The sequence below is a fragment of the Heptranchias perlo genome, chromosome 1 (assembly GCF_035084215.1).
Source record: "Heptranchias perlo isolate sHepPer1 chromosome 1, sHepPer1.hap1, whole genome shotgun sequence".
NCBI lineage: Eukaryota > Metazoa > Chordata > Chondrichthyes > Hexanchiformes > Hexanchidae > Heptranchias > Heptranchias perlo.
This window is the reverse complement of record NC_090325.1, coordinates 182,729,484-182,749,791: the sequence shown is the minus strand read 5'-3', so window position 1 is coordinate 182,749,791 and position 20,308 is coordinate 182,729,484. Positions and strand designations below refer to the sequence as shown.

Here is a 20,308-nt window from a genome sequence, read left to right as displayed (position 1 = left end):
GATAAATAAGATTAGGACTATTTGCTCGCATGGAGGGTAAATTCCAATATGGATTGGTTGGGCCGAATGGCCTATTTTTGTGTTGTAACTTCTATGAATTTCTATATATATGCCTGATTTGCACCATTTCGCTCCTGTTCATTTTTCTGATTTATACCCTGCTGTTTCTTTTTGTACTGAAAATAATGTTTTTAATTGCATTTGTTTCAGCTGTGCTTAATCCAACGCAGGCCTTGCTCTGAATAATTTTTTTAATGGTCACTTTTTAAAAAAAAATTTTGTTCTTGTGAGATGGGAAAAGCTGCCAAGATTGCATTTATTCCCATTGTCCTGTGGAAATTAAGAGTCAACAATGCAGTGTGGGACCAGTGTAACATGTAAGCCAGACCGAGTAAGGGTGGCAGGGAAGACATTAGTGAACCAGTTTTTAATGACCATCCAGGATCTTTCATGGTCATTGTTCGATGGTGCTAGTCCACAAATTACCAGATTTATTGAGTTCAATTTCACAACATGCCATGGTAGGATTTGGATTCATGACCTCTGAATTGCTAGTTTTAAAAAAAATTCGTTCATGGGATGTGGGCGTCGCAGGCGAGGCCAGCATTTATTGCCCATCGTCTAATTGCCCTTGAGAAGGTGGTGGTGAGCCGCCTTCTTGAACCGCTGCAGTCCGTGTGGTGAAGGTTCTCCCACAGTGCTGTTAGGAAGGGAGTTCCAGGATTTTGACCCAGCGACGATGAAGGAACGGCGATATATTTCCAAGTCGGGATGATGTGTGACTTGGAGGGGGAATGTGCAGGTGGTGTTGTTCCCATGTGCCTGCTGCGCTTGTCCTTCTAGGTGGTAGAGATCACGGGTTTGGGAGGTGCTGTCGAAGAAGCCTTGGCGAGTTGCTGCAGTGCATCCTGTGGATGGTACACACTGCACCCACAGTGCGCCGGTGGTGAAGGGAGTGAATGTTTAGGGTGGTGGATGGGGTGCCAATCAAGCGGGCTGCTTTGTCCTGAATGATATCGAGCTTCTTGAGTGTTGTTGGAGCTGCACTCATCCAGGCAAGTGGAGAGTATTCCAACACACTCCTGACTTGTGCCTTGTAGATGGTGGAAAGGCTTTGGGGAGTCAGGGGGTGGATCATTCGCCGCAGAATACCCAGCCTCTGACCTGCTCTTGTAGTCACAGTATTTATGTGGCTGCTCCAGTTAAGTTTCTGATCAATGGTGACCCCCAGGAAGTTGATGGTGGGGGATTCGGCGATGGTAATGCCGTTGAATGTCAAGGGGAGGTGGTTGGACTCTCTCTTGTTGGAGATGGTCATTGCCTGGCACTTGTCCGGCGCGAATGTTACTTGCCACTTATCAGCCCAAGCCTGGATGTTGTCCAGGTCTTGCTGCATGCGGGCTCGGACTGCTTCATTATTTGAGGGGTTGCGAATGGAACTCAACACTGTGTAATCATCAGCGAACATCCCCATTTCTGACCTTATGATGGAGGGAAGGTCATTGATGATGCAGCTGAGGATGGTTAGGCCTAGGACACTGCCCTGAGGAACTCCTGCAGCAATGTCCTGGGGCTGAGATGATTGGCCTCCAACAACCACTACCATCTTCCTTTGTGCTAGGTATGACTCCAGCCACTAGTGAGTTTTCCCCGATTCCCATTGATTTCAATTTTACTAGGGCTCCTTGGTGCCACACTCGGTCAAATGCTGCCTTAATGTCAAGGGCAGTCACTCTCATCTCACCTCTGGAATTCAGCTCTTTTTCCATGTTTGGACCAAGGCTGTAATGAGGTCTGGAGCCGAGTGGTCCTGGTGGAACCCAAACTGAGCATCGGTGAGCAGGTTATTGGTGAGTAAGTGCTGCTTGATAGCACTGTCGACGACACCCTCCATCACTTTGCTGATGATTGAGAGTAGACTGATGGGGCGGTAATTGGCTGGATTGAATTTGTCCTGCTTTTTGTGGACAGGACATACCTGGGCAATTTTCCACATTGTCGGGTAGATGCCAGTGTTGTAGCTGTACTGGAATAGCTTGGCTAGAGGCGCAGCTAGTTCTGGAGCAAAAGTCTTCAGCACTACAGCCGGGGTGTTGTCGGGGCCCATAGCCTTTGCTGTATCCAGTGCACTCAGCCGTTCCTTGATATCGCGTGGAGTGAAACAAATTGGCTGAAAACTGGCTTCTGTGATGGTGGGGATATCGGGAGGAAGCCGAGATGGATCATCCACTCGGCATTTCCGGCTGAAGATGGTTGCAAACACTTCAGCTTCGTCTTTTGCATTCACATGCTGGACTCTGCCATCATTGAGGATGAGGATGTTTACAGACACTCCTCCTCCTGTTAGTTGTTTTATTGTCCACCACCATTCACGACTGGATGTGGCAGGACCGCAGAGCTTTGATCTGATCCGTTGGTTGTGGATTCGCTTAGCTCAGTCTATAGCATGATGCTTCCGCTGTTTAGCATGCATGTAGTCCTGAGTTGTAGCTTCACCAGGTTGGCACCTCATTTTTAGGTACACCTGGTGCTGCTCCTGGCATGCTCTTCTACACTCCTCATTGAACCAGGGTTGATCCCCTGGCTTGTTGGTAATGGTAGAATGAGGAATATGCCAGGCCATGAGGTTACAGATTGTGCTGGAATACAATTGTGCTGCTGCTAATGGCCCACAGCATCTCATGGATGCCCAGTTTTGAGCTGCTAGATCTGTTCTGAATCTATCCCATTTAGCACGGTGGTAATGCCACACAACACGTTGGATGGTGTCCTCAGTGCAAAGACAGGACTTCAACTCCACGAGGACTGTGCGGTGGTCACTCCTACCAATACTGGTAGATTGGTGAGGACGAGGTCAAGTAGGTTTTTCCCTCATGTTGGTTCGCTCACCACCTGCCGCAGGCCCAGTCTGGCAGCTATGTCCTTCAGGACTCAGCCAGCTCGGTCAGTAGTGGTGCTATCGAGCCACTCTTGGTGATGGACATTGAAGTCCCCCACCCAGAGTACATTCTGTGCCCTTGCTACCCTCAGTGTTTCCTCCAAGTGGTGCTCAACATGGAGGAGGACTGATTCATCAGCTGAGGGAGGGTGGTAGGTGGTAATCAGCAGGGGGTTTCCTTGCCCACGTTTGACCTGACGCCATGAGATTTCATGGGGTCCGGAGCCAATGTTCAGGACTCCCAGGGCCACTCCCTCCTGACTGTATATCACTATATCGCCACCTCTGGTGGGTATGTCCTGCCAGTGGGACAGGACATACCCAGTGATGGTGATGGAAGAGTCTGGGACGTTGGCTGAGAGGTATGATTCTGTAAGTATGGCTATGTCAGGCTGTTGCTTGACTAGTCTGTGGGACAGCTCTCCCAGTTTTGGCACAAGTCCCCAGGTGTTCATGAGGAGGACTTTGCAGGGTTGACTGGGCTTGGTTTGCCTTTGTCGTGTCCGGTGCCTAGTGGTCCGATGCTGGGTGGTCCGTCCGGTTTAATTTTGATTATGACTTTTGTTAAGCGAGATTTTACAACTGAGTGGCTTGCTAGGCCATTTCAGAGGGCAATTAAGAATCAACCACATTGCTGTGGGTCTGGAGTCACATGTAGGCCAGACCGGGTAAGGACAGCAGATTTCCTTCCCTATATATATATAGACTAGCTGCGCATCAACATTTAAAATCATTATTTCCCCCAGCTGAAGAAATTACATTTTCTCCACTGCAGTCCTTTTATTCTGCATTTTCAACACCTCATTTAAAAAATAATCAGTATTTTCACCTCAGTTTAAAAATATTTCTTTTGCCACCCCATTACTTTCATTGTTCAAAGATCAATATTTTTTCCACTGCTGCACTTTACTGGTGCTAATTTCTTTAAGTGGTAGCATTCTTACTTGAGTCAGAAGGTAATGGGTTAAGGCCCCACTACACGTAAATTAAGCTGACACGTCAGTGCAGTACTGAGGGACAGCTGCATTATTGGAGGTGTCATCTACAGCACAGAAAAAAGCCACTCGACTGAACTGGTCTATGCCGGCATTAATGCTCCACGCGAGCCTCCTCCCTCCCTACTTCGTCTAACCCTATCAGCATGCCCTTCTATTCCTTTCTCTCTCTCATGTGCTTAGCTAGCTTCCCTTTAAATGCATTAATGCTATTTGCCTCAACTATCCTTGTGGTAGCGGGTTCCACATTCTTACCACTCTTTGGGTAAAGAAGTTTCTCCTGAATGTCCTATTGGGTTTATTAGCAACTTTTATATTTATGACCTCTAGTTTTGGACTCCCCCAAAAATGGAAACATTATCTTGAAGACCTCTATCAGGTCACCCCTTAGCCTTCTCCTTTCTAGAGAAAACAGCCACAGCCTGTTCAGCCTTTCCTATTAAGTATATCCTCTCAGTTCTGGTATCATCCTTGTGAATCTTTTTTGCACCTTCTCCAATGCCTTTATAACCTTTTTATAATATGGAGATATTTTATAATATTTCAGCCAAAAGAGGCCTCATTCTCCTATGCAGTTGGACGCAAAAGATCCCATGTCACAATTCATAGAAGGGTGTCCTGGCTAACATGCAGACCTCAACCAGCACCACCAAAAACAGATTAACTGGCCATTAGCCTCATTGCAGTTTGTAGGACCTGGCTATACACATATTGATTGCTGTCTTAGCCTACAAAACAGTGAACCTCAGAAGTATATCATTGGCTATAAAGTGCAATGGGTCATCTTGAGGCTGTGAAAGGCACTATATAAAGGCAAGATCTTTCTTAAAATATGGCTACCGCAACCAATCAGCGAAACCCTTTTCTGCAATGAAACAGCTTTTGTATCAACTTTTTCTCCATTATCAATTCCTATGTTCATATTTATGATGCAAACTGCACATGTAAACTTGTCACCCTGTAATTACACAATCTGGTCACCTCATGGATTTTTCTCTACAATTGCTGAAAATGCTAGCCGAACATTTTTCAACTGCCATTTTTCTCAGTGAAAAAACTTTCCAAATGAGGATTTAAACAAAATAAATAAATTCAAAATATATATTTCTTAATAGCAATATTAAATTTATCCATTGAGCGGTCTTTTAATGCATTCATTAAAATTTTACTCTAATGCCTCGGCTTCTCCCATTTACCCTTGTGAAGCCCTTGGGAAGTTTTGCTAAGCTAAAGATACTATTTAAATGCAAGTTGTTGTAAAAGAAACTTGCTTAACTCGTTTCTATTCTTTGAGTGATAGCAATATCCCATGACACTAGAATAAGTAATGGTTCCTGGCAGCTTAATAATATACAGTGTATTGCAAGTGTGGCTTAATGTCGCTAAAATACGGTATGAATGATGGGTAGCAATTTAAAAATAGAATAAAATTATGTCCAACAAACTCTAAAATTAAATTGTTTTAGAAGTATATTATCTCACCTATACAGGAATGTTGCCAAACCACCCAACATTGTAATGGTGATAGCTACTGTCAGAAGAACCTGGTTGCTTACTCCTTCAATCAGTGAAACCTCATCAAATCTTGTTCCAAGTAATTGCTCTGGATGCTGTTCCATTCCAGATGACAGATGCCTAAGGAAGAAAACAAAAGACTAAACAGCTACCAGGGCAAGTAACACTTTTGTGCTCACTATATTCAAATTCAAAGCTGAAGGGACAACTATAAGAACTTATTTAGGTGGAAAAGGGAGTTCTATTTTTAAATCACAAAGTTTACTATGTGATAAATAAATGTTTCATCACCAGCATGGAAATGGTTCTATGTATTCAAAAACAGCTACTATAAACTATTGTCACACTACCCATCAAAACAGCTTACTTTGCCTTGAAGATGTTAAATTCAGAGTTCTTTCAAAATCAGCAAAACAGTGCATTCAATAATATCTATTAGTAAAACTTAGCAGATCTTCCTATTGCTTATTGGTATTCCGGGAGCCAAAATGCATTTACGGTTGTTTACTAGTGTTCTGCTGCAATCTAACTGCTACAGCTGTTCACTCATCATGGTAATACAGCACAGCCACATGACTGACTCCAAACAAAAATAGTAAACACTTTACTGTTAGTAAAAGATACAGGCCTCACAGATATATTTGTAATGGTATTTACTCAACACTTTATTAAACTTAAGATGCAAGTAACTGGTTTCCTCTCCAGAACCTTATTCCCAGTTATTCACATTTTATAAAAAAAGTGTTTATTTTTATACTCTACTTCCCACCTTGGGTTGTACCTCCTAGCAACACAAAAAAGCTCACCCTCAGAATTAGCTCAGAATTTTTGTTCAGCAGGTTAAATTGTACAAAACAAGGGGAAAAAAATAGAATCTTTTTATCTTCAATATTTTTTTTTGCCATTCATGTATCACAGTTTATTACTGTTCTGCCTGGTTGTCACAGTACACTTTTGGTATTGTAGTTTCACTGGAGCAGGTTGAAAACTTCTGAGATGCATCATTCTATTTCATACACAGAATTACCACAGCAGGTGAACTTTCTAATTCAAGCCATAGGCTCCAGACAGAAGGGTAGGTTTATATGGGCAAAATTTATTGCATGCATTTCTAACATTTCCAAGCACTTATTTTGTTATAGATATCCCTAGCTGCACAAACTTTCCAGAGTAAGGAAAATGAGAACGAAAAACAAATGTAAAAAAAGAGTGATTTAATACATTGATTTTGTGGTAATTTTTCCTGAATTGCAGCTTTGAAAAAAAAAATCGAAATTTGATTGTCAGTTTTCCCCTGATTAGTTATTCCTCATTTGTACTTTTCTGCTACCTTTAGTTCATTCCCATTTAATCAATTGGATATTTGATTGGCTCAAAGTAACCACTTCTTTTGCTTTATGGATATAAAGTTCTTTGAAGGTACAATACCTTTGAGCCCTTCTTTCTAGTGTGGCACCCTTAAAAGGTGCAAAAGACCCATGTTAGAAAGAAAACTTATAAATTTTACAACAATAAAGAAAATGCTTGAAATACACAGCAGGTCTGTTGGCATCAGTTAGGAGAAAAGACAGGTTAATGTTTCATGTTGTACAGTTCTTCTTCGAGTTCTGAAGGATATACTCCTGAAATGTTCTTCGTTTTTCCTTACAGGTGCTAATGGATCTGTGGTGTATTTGCAGTGTCATGTATTTATTTCAGATTTCCAACATTTGCAGTTCTGAGGTCTTGAAAGTGCTATATAAATGGAAGGTCTTTCCTTTCCTTCCTTTCACAGACAAATTAATAGATTGGGCAGTGCTATAAATTTGGGTTCAAAACAGATATATACTGAGGTTCAGTGGTATCAGTCACTTCCTTAAGCAATTCGATTGCCTGCTTTTTAAAAAAAAAGTTGACTCCCACTGCCTTGTAGCTGCTGGCTTAAGGAACCTGGGAGTGAAATAATGAAACTCCTTGTGATCTAGTTTGGATCTCCATGTCTTAAGCACGTGTACTCCTTTAATCTCTCTGAAGCGGACTGAGTTAACACTAGGCGAAACATTGTTTGGTTCTCTTCACAAGCAGTTTTATTCCACAGCAGATACAACATACAGAACATCAAGTATGGTGAAAGTCACTTGGTACAATCAGTTCAGCTTATGTCCAAAAGTAAAGAACACACGTACACTAGCCCACTTGGGGGATTCTTACTTAATGTAGAAAGATAGATTTGCTCTGCCATCTGTCCTGTCAACAGTGCAGTAATTACTTCTCCCTCACAAGACTTTCTGCTGCATTACTCTCTTTGCAACCATCCTGATGCTGTACGGACTTTCTGGTGTCTATATCCTAATTGTAAAAAGTCTTTCTCCTCTGACCCACAGAGCTCAAGAGAGTTTGTCAACAAAGTGCTCCTCTTCCTGAATGACTAGACATTGCTAACAAATTGGTCATTGTTTGGGATATGTGCAAACAGCCGCCCATCCTTTTTTTAATTTGTTCATGGGATGTGGGCTTCGCTGGCAAGGCAAGCATTTATTGCCCATCCCTAATTGCCCTTGAAAAGGTGGTGGTGAGGCGCCATCTTGAACTGCTGCAGTTCGTGTGGTGAAGGTTCTCCCACAGTGCTGTTAGGTAGGGAGTTCAGAATTTTGACCCAGCGACGATGAAGGAACGGCGATATATTTCCAAGTTGGGATGGTGTGTGACTTGGAGGGGAACGTGCAGGTGGTGTTGTTCCCATGCGTCTGCTGCCCTTGTCCTTCCAGGTGGTAGAGGTTGCGGGCTTGGGAGGTGCTGTCGAAGAAGCCTTGGCGAGTTGCTGCAGTGCATCCTGTAGATGGTACACACTGCAGCCACGGTGCGCCGGTGGTGAAGGGAATGATTGTTTAGGGTGGTGGATGGGGTGCCAATCAAGTGGGCTGCTTTGTCCGGGATGGTGTCGAGCTGCTTGAGTGTTGTTGGAGCTGCACTCATCCAGACAAGTGCAGAATATTCCATCACACTCCTGACTTGTGCCTTGTAGATGATGGAAAGGCTTTGTAGAGTCAGGAGGTGAGTCACTCGCCGCAGAATACCCAGCCTCTGACCTGCTCTTGTAGCCACAGTATTTATGTGGCTGGTCCAGTTAAGTTTCTGGTCAATGGTGACCCCCAGGATGTTGATGGTGGGGGATTCGGTGATGGTAATGCTGTTGAATGTCAAGGGGAGGTGGTTAGACTCTCTCTTGTTGGAGATGGTCATTGCCTGACACTTGTCTGGCACAAATGTTACTTACCACTTCTAGCCCAAGTCTGGATGTTGTCCAGGTCTTGCTGCATGCAGGTACGGACTGCTTCATTATCTGCGAATGGAACTGAACACCGTGCAATCATCAGCAAACATCCCCATTTCTGACCTTATGATGGAGGGAAGGTCATTGCTGAAGATGGTTGGGCCTAGGACACTGCCCTGAGGAACTTCTGCAGCAATTTCCTGGGGCTGAGGTGATTGGCCTCCAGCAACGATTACCATTTTCCTTTGTGCAAGGTACGACTTCAGCCACTGGAGAGTTTTTCCCGATTCCCATTGACTTCAATTTTACTAGGGCTCCTTGGTGCCACACTCGGTCAAATGTTGCCTTGATGTCAAGGGCAGTCACTCTCACCTCACCTCTGGAATTCAGCTCTTTTTCCATGTTTGGACCAAGGCTGTAATGAGGTCTGGAGCTGAGTGGTCCTGGTGGAACCCAAACTGAACATCGGTGAGCAGGTTATTGGTAAGTGCCGCTTGATAGCACTGTCGACGACACCTTCCATCACTTTGCTGATGATTGAGAGTAGACTCAAGGGGCAGTAATTGGCCGGATTGGATTTGTCCTGCTTTTTGTGGACAGGACATACCTGGGCAATTTTCCACATTGTCGGGTAGATGCCAGTGTTGTAGCTGTACTGGAACAGCTTGGCTAGAGGTGTGGCTAGTTCTGGAGCACAAGTCTTCAGCACTACAGCCGGGACGTTGTCGGGGCCCATAGCCTTTGTTGTATCCAGTGCGCTCAGCCGTTTCTTGATATCATGTGGAGTGAATCGAATTGGCTGAAGACTGGCTTCTGTGATGGCGGGGATATCGGGAGGAGGCTGAGATGGATCATCCACTCGGCACTTCTGGTTGAAGATGGTTGCAAACGCTTCAGCCTTGTCTTTTGCATTCAAGTGCTGGACTCTGCCATCATTGAGGATGGGGATGTTCACAGAGCCTCCTCCTCCTGTTAGTTGTTTAATTGTCCACCACCATTCATGACTGGATGTGGCAGGACTGCAGAGCTTTGATCTGATCTGTTGGTTGTGGAATCGCTTAGCTCTGTCTATAGCATGTTGCTTCCGCTGTTTAGCATGCTGCTTCCGCTGTTTAGCATGCATGTAGTCCTGTGTTGTAGCTTCACCAGGTTGGCACCTCATTTTTAGGTACGCCTGGTGCAGCTCCTGGCATGCTCTTCTACACTCCTCATTGAACCAGGGTTGATCCCCTGGCTTGTTGGTAATGGTAGAGTGAGGAATATGCCAGGCCGTGAGATTACAGATTGTTCTGGAATACAATTGTGCTGCTGCTGATGGCCCACAGCGCCTCATGGATGCCCAGTTTTGAGCTGCTGGATCTGTTCTGGATCTATCCCATTTAGCACAGTGGTAGTGCCACACAACACGTTGGATGGTGTCCTCAGTGCGAAGACGGGACTTTGTCTCCACTAGGACTGTGCGGTGGTCACTCCTACCAATACTCTCCTGGACAGACGCATCTGCGACAGGTAGATTGGTGAGGACGAGGTCAAGTAGGTTTTTCCCTCGTGTTGGTTCGCTCACCACCTGCCGCAGGCCCAGTCTGGCAGCAATGTCCTTCAGGACTCGGCCAGCAGTGGTGCTACCAAGTCACTCTTGGTGATGGACATTGAAGTCCCCCACCCAGAGTACATTCTGTGCCCTTACTACCTTCAGTGCTTCCTCCAAGTGGTGCTCAATATGGAGGAGGACAGATTCATCAGCTGAGGGAGGTTGGTAGATGGCAATCAGCAGGAGGTTTCGTTGCCCATGTTTGACCTGATGCCATGAGATTTCATGGGGTCCGGAGTCAATGTTGAGGACTCCCAGGGCCACTCCCTCCTGACTGTGTATGACTGTACTGCCATCTCTGGTGGGTCTGTCCTGCCGGTGGGACAGGACATACCCAGGGACGGTAATGGAAGAGTCTGGGACGTTGGCTGAGCGCTATGATTTCGTGAGTATGGTTGTGTCAGGCTGTTTTTAAATCACCTCTCATTTGCCTACGAATGGCCAACCCACCATGGGGTTGTTTGGAGAAACTACTCCCTCTCAGCCAAAACACTTTAAAATAGCTTATTTCAATGTCTTTTTTGGGGGAAAATGGCTAAAGAATTCAGCACAAAAATGCTAAATGTAGGGGGATACATTTCGAAGTAAGAATGAGAGAATATGTACACCACATGGGTGAAACTTTAAAGAGTAGAGAAGCAAAGAAAACTAGGGATTCAGATATATAAACCACTAAAAATGGGAAGACACATTGATAAAGCTGGTAAAAAAGCATCTGGGATCCTAAGATTTATAAATAGGGACACAGAGTGCAAAAGGCAAAAGAGGTAATGCTGAACCTATACAAATCGTTTATTAGATCGTAGTTAGAATATTGTGTCCAGTTTTCAGCACCTTATTTTAGGAAGCCACAAAGAGGGTACAGAAGAGATGCACTAAGACGATAAGCAGAGAGGCTTTAGCTATGAGGAAAGACAAAAGAAATTTCAGCAGAATAAAGAAGGTTAAGAGAAGATCTGATAGAGGTATTCAAAATTGTGAGGTTTTAACAAGGTAAATCAGGAAACGTTGGATAGTGACTCCCTAACTATGGGAGAATATACTCAAGATGATCACCAAAAGAACAATGGTATAAGTTAGATTTTATTTAAACAGAGAGTTGTTAGGACATGGTATGCCCCACCAGAAACAGTGATGGAAGCTGAATCCATAATAGCTTTTAAAAGGGAAGTGGAAAAAGAAAAACATTTAAAGGGTATGGGAAAAGGCAGGAGAATGGGACTTAAGTGGATAGTATTTCAGACAGCCAGCACAGACACCGTTCTGTGCTCTGAAATTCTTCATGGTTCTATGGACAAGATATCAAATTCTTAGAACAATAGAAGTTATGATATCACAGAAGGAGGCCATTTGGTTCATCATGTCTGTGGTGACCTTTTCCTAGAGCAATCTAAAATTAATCCCACTCTCTCCCCGGAGCTCTATTTCCCTCTGCTTCAAAGATTTATCCACTTTTCATTTCAAAGAAACAATGATGTCTGCATCAACTATGCCCTGTGGTAGAGCATTGCATGCTCTAACAATTCTTTGCATGAAGAAATTTCTCTTAACCCTTCTCCTCATTGTTGACAATTTTAAATTGATGACCCCTCGTCACTGACTCCTCAACCAAAGGTGTGGGTTAATTTAAATGTTTGTTGCTTTTACAAAAATTGTACTACTCAATTCTTAGTTTCTATGCTTCTATCTGTATTTAATTCTTGTAAATAAATCCAACTTGTCTGAACAATCCGAGGTGTTTTTCCAGCTATTGGAGAGAACAGGAGTGCATAGTGGGAAACCTGTGCAATTGTTGTAGAAATGTTCCAATAAATGGCTAATTGATAAATGTGAGGTACATAAGCTGATCACAGGATCTCCAAGATTATAAATTTTTGATTATAAGGGAAGCATCCACTATGGAAACTGCAATTCTGACTTTGCGCTTCCAGTGGTCTTACTCACTAATAATGCATATTGGAAAAATTCAGGCACTCGCTGTGCAGAATTTTCCAACCTTTAATTTAAATGGTTGAAAAATTATGTGAGTGTATGCTGGAATTTCTGATGTGCACTTCCACCAGGTGTACCTCCCTATCAGGAACATGAAATCAGAAAGTGACCATGTCTCCTCACGACACTTTTTTTTAAACCAATGCAATTTTATCTTACTCAAAACATAACAGGAATTATTATTACTACATCACAGACACAAGTTATCTGTGCCTCAGGAAAAACAGGAAGCAAAATAAGCTTGCTCATCAGTTCCTGAGGGAAGTTTATAATAGGAGATCTCCATTTCCTCTCTCCACATAATCACAATATGACTGTTTCATTTTAGTATTTACAGTGGGTTACTAATGGATCTCTGATGATGGTATTTGCAATAAATTGGAAGATTGCAACAGGGGTGTGAGAAGTACCAACAGGAAGTCTTGACGCTCTGCGCTCATCTGGAGAAAATCAGTTAGCAGAAGTAGCTAATCTGCTGTTGGATGGTGCACAACGCGTCGTTATCAGGTTGATGGGGCAGTGCCTTCTGGTTCTTAAATCTAATCTAATTGGTTGAAGGAACACCACAATACTATATTGCAGACACACATTCACACGACTTTAAATAGAAGAGGATATCCCACTACAGGTGATTGTTCCAAACAAAATAGAACTGTTATATGGATTTGGGTCTGCCATAGATACCTTTGTGGTTTAAGTAGTGTCAGTTGCTTCCTTAAGTGGTCTGAGCATCTTACTTTCACGGGAGTTGACTCACACTGTCCTACATCTACTGTATGGTTGCATAACCGAGGGATTTAACAATAGCATCCCCCTGTGATCTGACTGGATAAACATGTCTTTTGCACTTGTACTTTTTCGATCTCTTTGAAGATGGACTGAGCAAACACTTGGTGAGTCAAGACTTGATATGAATCAGTAGGATTTGACGGTGGCAGCATGGGTTGTCTTGCTTGAAGTTAGCGCTAATATTCTAACTCCTCTCTCCTGTAGAATCATAGAATGATTACAGCACAGGAGGCGGTCATTCGGCCCATCGAGACCATGCTGGCTCTTTGCAAGAGCAATCCAGTTAGTCCCATTCCCCTGCTCTTTCCCCGTAGCCCTGCAAATTTTTTCCCTTCAAGTATTTATCCAATTCCTTTTTGAAAGTCACGATTCAATCTGCTTCCATCACACTTTCAGGCAGCGCATTCCAGATCATAACTACTAGCTGCGTAAAAAAGTCTTTCCTCATATTGCCTTTGGTTCTTTTGCCTATCACCTTAAATCTGTGTCCTCTGGTTCTTGACCCTTTCGCCAATGGGAACAGTTTTTCTTTATTTACTTTATCTAAACCCTTCTTGATTTTGAACACTTCTACGAAACCTCCTCTCAACCTTCTCTGCTCTAAGGAGAACAACCCCAGCTTCTTCAGTTTATCCACATAACCGAAGTCCCTCATCCCTGGAACCATTCCAGTAAATCTTTTCTGCACCCTCTCTAAGGCCTTACATCCTTCCTAAAGTGCGGTGTCCAGAATTGGACAATTCTCCAGATGTGGCCGAACTTTTTAATAAAAGTTTAACATAACTTCCTTGCTTTTGTACTCTATGCCTCTATTAATAAAGCCCACAATCCCACATGCTTTTTTAACTGCTTTCTCAACCTGTCCTGCCACCTTCAAAGATTTGTGCACATTTACCCCGCCCAGGTCTCAGTTCCTGCATCGCCTTTAGAATTGTATCATTTTTTATAGTGCCTCTCCTCGTTCTTCTTGCCAAAATGTATCACTTTGCACTTCTCTGCGTTAAATTTCATCTGCCATGTGTCTGACCATTCCACCAGCCCGTCTATGTCCTCTTGAAGTCTATTACTATCCTCCTCATTGTTTACTATACTTCAAAGTTTTGTGTCAACTGCAAATTTTGAAATTGTGCCATGTACACCCAAGTCCAAATCATTAATATACATCAAGAAAAGCAGTGGTCCTAGTTCCGACCCCTGGGGAACACCACTGTAAACCTTCCTCCAGTCCGAAAAACAACCGTTCACCATCACTCTCTGCTTCCTGTCACCTGGCCAATTTCGTATTCATCTGCCACTGCCCCTTTTAGTCCATGAGCTTTAATTTTGCTAACAAGCTTATTATGCGGCACTTTATCAAATGCCTTTTGAAAGTCCATATACACATCAACCGCATTGCCCTCAACTACCCTCTGTTACTCCATCTTTCCTATAGCTCTTTGCCGCCTGACTACCTCGAACTCTGAGTTTAAAAAAAACGACTCCAGTGTCAATGTAACTTGGCAATGACTCCTGCTGGGTTCGAATGAAGAGTTGACACAGCAGCAGTGAAATGTAAATGATTGCTGGAAATGTCAAACCACCTTTTATTATCTCCAATATGTTTACACTTATCAGTTCTACAGTCTCATGGTTTTGTTAAGTCTCGCTTAACAGTAGTATTTTTACTACACATTACACCAAAATTCTGCTGTGACGGCATAATCTGAAATCCTGGAATGTGACATGCTGCTTGCGTGGTCAATCTTTCTTTCTTTTCTGTATATTTACTTCCAAACTAATTGTTTCCATCAGATCTACCTCTTGCTGCTTATATTTTCCCCAATATAATAGGTAATTATCCTAATATTATTCCAATTGTGTTCACGCTGTGTTGCATAAATTCCTCCAGAATTCTCCTCCTTGAATTTCTGAACCATACACAGTGTAGATGGCTCCTGAACACATACCTAGAACTCATCCTCATCAAGGGTTCAAAGCTTACATCTTGCATCATCCTTTCTCTCTCCAAAACTGCTTCTAATCTAGCAGACATCAGGAAAATGGAAGGTTGTTGCACCACTCAAACTTCAAAAAATCTCTCCCATTTAGGTGTAAGTGCATTAATCTAGAACGATGTTACACACAAACCTAGTCAATCAAACACAGAAATAAAAATCCCCAGAAGCTACCGATATAAACCACAATGCATCACCCTACTCACTGCGAAGTGATACATTTTGGCAGGAAGATCGAGGAGAGGCAATATAAACTGAATGGTACAATTCTAAAGGGGGTATATGTGCACAAATCTTTGAAGGTGGCAGGACAGGTTGAGAAAGCAGTTAAAAAAGCATATGGGGCCCTGAGTTTTATAAATAGAGACATAGAGTACAAAAGCAGGAAGTTATGTTGAATCTTTATACAACTGGAGGATTGTGTCCAATTCTGGGCACCGCACTTTAGGAAGGATGTAAGGCCTTAGAGAGGGTGCAGAAAAGACTTACTAGAATGGTTCCAGGAATGAGGGACTTCAGTTACGTGGATAGACTGGAGAAGCTGGGGTTGTTCTCCTTAGAGCAGAGAAGGTTAAGAGGAGGTTTGATAAAGTAAATAAAGAGAAACTGTTGCCATTTGCAGAAGGGTCAAGAACCAGAGGACACAGATTTAAGGTGATTGGCAAAAGAACCAAAGGAGACATGAGGAGAAACTTTTTTTATGCAGTGAGTAGTTATGATCTGGAATGCGCTGCCTGAAAGGGGGGTGGAAGCAGATTCAATCGTGGCTTTCAAAAAGGAATTGGATAAATACTTGAAGGGAAAAAAATTGCAGGGCTATGGGGAAAGAGCAGGGGAATGGGACTAACTGGATTGCTATTACAAAGAGCCGGCATGGACTCGAAGGGCCGAATGGCCTCCTTCTGTGCCATAACCATTCTATGATTAAAATAAAAAAAATGGCACTGCTTACACAGTAGTTGCATGACTAATTTGAGACTCAACTCTCCTGGCTGGCCTCCCGTCCTCCACAAACTTGATCTCATCCAAAACTCTAATCAGCACCAAGTCCCGCTCACCCATCACCCCTGTGCTCGCTGACTTACACTGGCTCCACTAACACCTCAAATTTAAGATTCTTATTTATCCTTGTGTTAACATCCTTCCATGGCCTTGCCCCGTCCTGTCTCTAATCTTCTCCAGCCCTACGACCCTTTGACAACTCTGCATTCCTCCAATTCTGGCCTGTTCTGCAGCTTTCGTTTCCTTCGCCCAACCACTGGCAGCTGTGCCGTCAGCCGTCTAGGCCCTAAACTCTGAATTCCTTCCCTAAGTCTCTCTGTCTCTTTCAGTGAGTGAGTGGGTGGTAAATCTATGGAAACAGGTCCCCATGGAAGATGGTGGAAGCAGATAGTATTGATTCATTCATTCAAATGCAAATTAGACAGATTTCTTTCAGAAAATAATATTTTGGGATACAGTATATGAGTAATTTGAGACATGCCATATGGGAAGTGTAGAATGCTTGGGAGGAACAGGTAACTTGGATCTACAGTTCCCAAAGCTTTCCACCACTGGGGATTTTTCTCACCTCTTGTCAGGGTCTGCTGTAGGCTAATTGATAGCGATTGATTGCCATGATTAGTCAACAACTCCATTAGAAGGCGAAAAAGGTGGACTTTGGCCTTTTTTCATCTAGCAATTCCTATGTTCCTTTGGGACCTGAAGTGAAAGCCTATCTTCTCTCCGCTGGCTAACAAAAAAAAGCCCAAATGGAAGATTACTGCTTGTGCTAAAAGCTTCATGAGTCAAGTCATTTGCAACATAATTGTGACAAGCTTGTGCACAATGCTAACCTGCAATACCCAAAATGAACTCTCACCTTTTTCCCAGTACAAAAGTTTCTTAACAAGCAGGAAGTAGCCAAAACAGAGGGCAATAATGATCAGAGGGTAATAATGAACAGAATGGTTCTGTCCAGTGCAGTTATTAGTGAAACTGGGACTCAATCCAGTTCCTAGCAAGTCCTCAACATAAAGCTGTCCATGATTTGGAAAAATTGACCACCTTACTTAGAAACATCATACAGATGGCCAGTGAGAAAAAGGACAATTTAGACTGATACAAGAGATGTTCTTTTCATGTTGAGGGCTAACTGGGGCACAATAGTGGAAGTGTAGCAAGGCAAACAAAATTACACTGGTGCAAACAAAAAATTGTAAATGCTCTTTCTTGCCATCAACATCATTCATCTCAAAGCATTCCAATCCAGATATTCAGATTGATTAACTCATTTTGGTTTAAAAATTGATCTGTTTTGTTGTTGAAAAATAAACACAGCCCCACGTAGTCAGTGTTACTGTTACTAAACGTAACTAACATTCCCCAAGTCTTGACAACTGCACGAGGAACAATTAAACATAGGTATAATACTCAATTTTCTTTGATGATACTCCAGATAATTTTCTGAGATGGCTCCTTAAGAAAACTGGGTTAAGATGAGCCTGTCAAAATCTACTGTACTTCTTTGCAGGAGGCAGAGAGTACTGAGGATGTTGAATGAAATTTACTTTTAAAAAAGTTATCGCTAGAACATTACTACTTTCAGAGTTAAAACTGTGAATATTGGAAATCCGAAATAAAAACAGAAAAAAACAGTTGCCCTCCCAGCTTGATTAATGTTTTGGGGGATTTGTCCTTTCCAGTTCCGAGAAAGGGTCTACATCCAAAACGTTAATTTCCCCTCTCTTTTCACATAGTGACTCGCCTGCTGAATATATCCAGTGTTGTTTTTTTTAAAAACATCCCGATTAACCCTCATCATCTTCTTCTGATACACGTATATTACGACTTTTAACTGTATGACGGAAGCAATTCTCAGAGGCAATCATATTCAAAGATGACAAAACAAACCAAAGTGCACGGTTGCGATATCAGAGTGTTAAGGCTCGCACTAGCAGGCCGCTGTTACCTGTCCCTTTCAGGAGAAGCAACTTCGTCGATATGCTCAGCAACCTTGAGCTTTGTTACTTTCTGTACTGTTCTTGTCTCGGTTACTGCCGCGAACACCCCCTTTTTCTTCCTATTTTTTATTCATCTTGCCGCCACTAAGAGGAAAAAAAAAGATCGGCGCCCCCCAACTGTGGATCTGCCCTCTGGCTCTTTCTAATCACTCAGGCAGCGAGATAGCCAGCTCGGTCAGCGTGGCGCAAGCGCAGTTGGCGGCGGGCGGGTCCAACTGAACGTGGAATGTGGTGACGTTGTGGAACCTCGGGCAGTTGGCGGCGGCTTCTTTGTTGTCGGCAGCAGTGCGAGCGGACGAGAGAGATGAACGTGGACCGGATCGAGCTCTGCGAGAGCCTGCTCACTTGGGTAAGTGCGCGGTCAGGTCAAAGGCTCCGGGCATAATGGAAGTACCGACTGTCGCTGTGTGGAAGCGGTCCGGTGCCCTGACACCGCCCCTGACGCTGACCTGCCTCGCCTCAGGCAAGCCGGTGATGAGCGCACACCGGCGGGGTCTAACGGCGGGCCCTGGGCAGTGAACCTGGCATCCGCCGGGCCCTGCTGTTTTTGTCGCCAGACGCTGCGGTTAATGACACGGCCGCCATTTACGTGGCGGAGCGGCGTTTGCCCGGTGTGTGAGGCTGACTCTCCCGTATTCAGCCTCTGCGGAGCCCGCACAGTTGACAGCGATCGCGGGCCTGAGCGTGGGCACCGGCTCTAACATCATCCGTGCTGGGATGCGTCAGCTGACAGCGCGGGTGTACAATCTCCTTTGCTGTTGTTTAACAGGGCTGTTTCAATGCATTGTCATCATCCTCTCTGTTTCACCTGTGTCTTTTAGCTTAATTTGTCTCTCTGCCTTCACTTTCGTGTCTGTCTACTTCCCTGTTTCCTTCACTTCGATTTATTTCTTCTTGTCTCCCCACTTTGACCGGTCTCTTTAGCAGTCGGTGCCTTTCTCCTTCACTTCGTCACTCCTTTTTCTCTCTCGTTCCTTCACTTTTTTCTGTTTCTCTTGGAGATGGCGGAGCTAGAGTTGGGCTCCTCCCTGCATACCATCTAGACGACGACAACAACCCCAACTTACATTTATATACAGCAACAACTTGCATTTATACAGCACGTTTAACGTAGTAAAAGATCCCAAGGCGCTTCGCAGGAGTGTTATCAAACAAAATTGGACACCGAGCCACATAAAGGAGATATTATGGGATTAGAGTAGACAGGGCTTGATGGCCGGCGCGGACACGATGGGCCGAAGGGCCTCTATCCGTGCTGTGTAACTCTATGACTCTATATTAGGACAGGTGACCGAGCTTGGTTAAAGAGGTAGATTTTAAGGAGCGTGTTAAAGGAGGAGAGAGAGCTGAAGGCATAGCCGCCAATGGTGGAGCGATGAAAATCGGGGTTGCGTAAGAGGCCAGGATTGGAGGAGCGCAGAGATCTCGGTGGGGTTGTAGGGCTGGAGGAGATTAGAGATAGGGAGGGGGGAGGGGGGAGGCCATGGAGGGATTTGAAAACAAGGATGAGAATTTTAAAATTGAGGCATTGCCGGACCAGGATCCAATGTAGGTCAGCTAGCACAGGGTGATTGGTGAATGGGATTTGGTGCGAGTTAGGATATGGGCAGCAGAGTTTTGGATGAGCTTAAGTTTACAAAGGGTGGAAGAGGGGAGGCCGGCCAGGAGAGCATTGGAAAGTCGAGTCTGGAAGTAACAAAGGCACGGATGAGGGATTCAGCAGCAGATAAGTTGAGACGGGGTGGAGACGGAGGTGGAAGTAGGCAGTGTTTGTGATGGAGAGGATACGGAGTCGGAAGCTCGGGTCGGGGTCAAATAGGTTGCAAACACTCTGGTTCAGCTTTAGACAGTGACCAGGGAGGGGGATGGAATCAATTTAATGATGGTCTTCCCAAAATTTAATTGGAAGAAATTTTGCCTCATCCGGGACTGGATGTTGGACAAGCAGTTTGACAATACAGGCAATGGAGGGGTCGAGAGAACCGTTTGAAAATTACTAGGCTGCAGATTTAAATTCATGGTATCAAAGCGAGATCACCAAGCAGTTTCAAGTGAACATTTTTGACTACAAATATATACTTATTTATTCCCTTTTGGATATGAGGAGAGACTTACGTCATGTTGCTGATAATTGCATGTTCTTTCTATTGTTTCCTTGGATTCAAACTCCTTCAATTCAAGTGTGACCATAGCTCTGTTGGTAGTAGTCTCACCTCTGAATTACAAGATCAATCCCATT

General features: G+C 43.8%; 2 protein-coding genes across 6 annotated transcripts in view; one reads left to right on the top strand and one right to left on the bottom strand.

Moving 5' to 3' along the window:
- rnf170 (ring finger protein 170) overlaps positions 1–18,246 on the bottom strand; it is a 48,531-nt gene extending 30,285 nt beyond the window's left edge. Inside the window, exons 1-2 of one of the 4 annotated variants that reach the window (XM_067994355.1) lie at positions 18,018–18,246; positions 5,416–5,568 (exon numbers count right to left, since the gene is read on the bottom strand). In XM_067994355.1, the coding sequence (XP_067850456.1) occupies positions 5,416–5,552 (137 nt within the window). In that variant the 5' untranslated portion in view covers positions 5,553–5,568; positions 18,018–18,246. Of the gene's footprint in view, positions 1–5,415; positions 5,569–5,815; positions 5,968–18,017 lie in introns of those variants that run through there. The other 3 variants (XM_067994357.1, XM_067994356.1, XM_067994358.1) reach the window with 3 other exon arrangements.
- A 39-nt stretch (positions 18,247–18,285) lies between these two features.
- hook3 (hook microtubule-tethering protein 3) overlaps positions 18,286–20,308 on the top strand; it is a 106,678-nt gene continuing 104,655 nt past the window's right edge. For both annotated transcript variants that reach the window (XM_067994353.1, XM_067994354.1), the window contains exon 1: positions 18,286–18,418. In XM_067994353.1, coding sequence (XP_067850454.1) covers positions 18,374–18,418 — 45 coding nt within the window. In that variant the 5' untranslated portion in view covers positions 18,286–18,373. The remainder of the gene's footprint in view (positions 18,419–20,308) is intronic.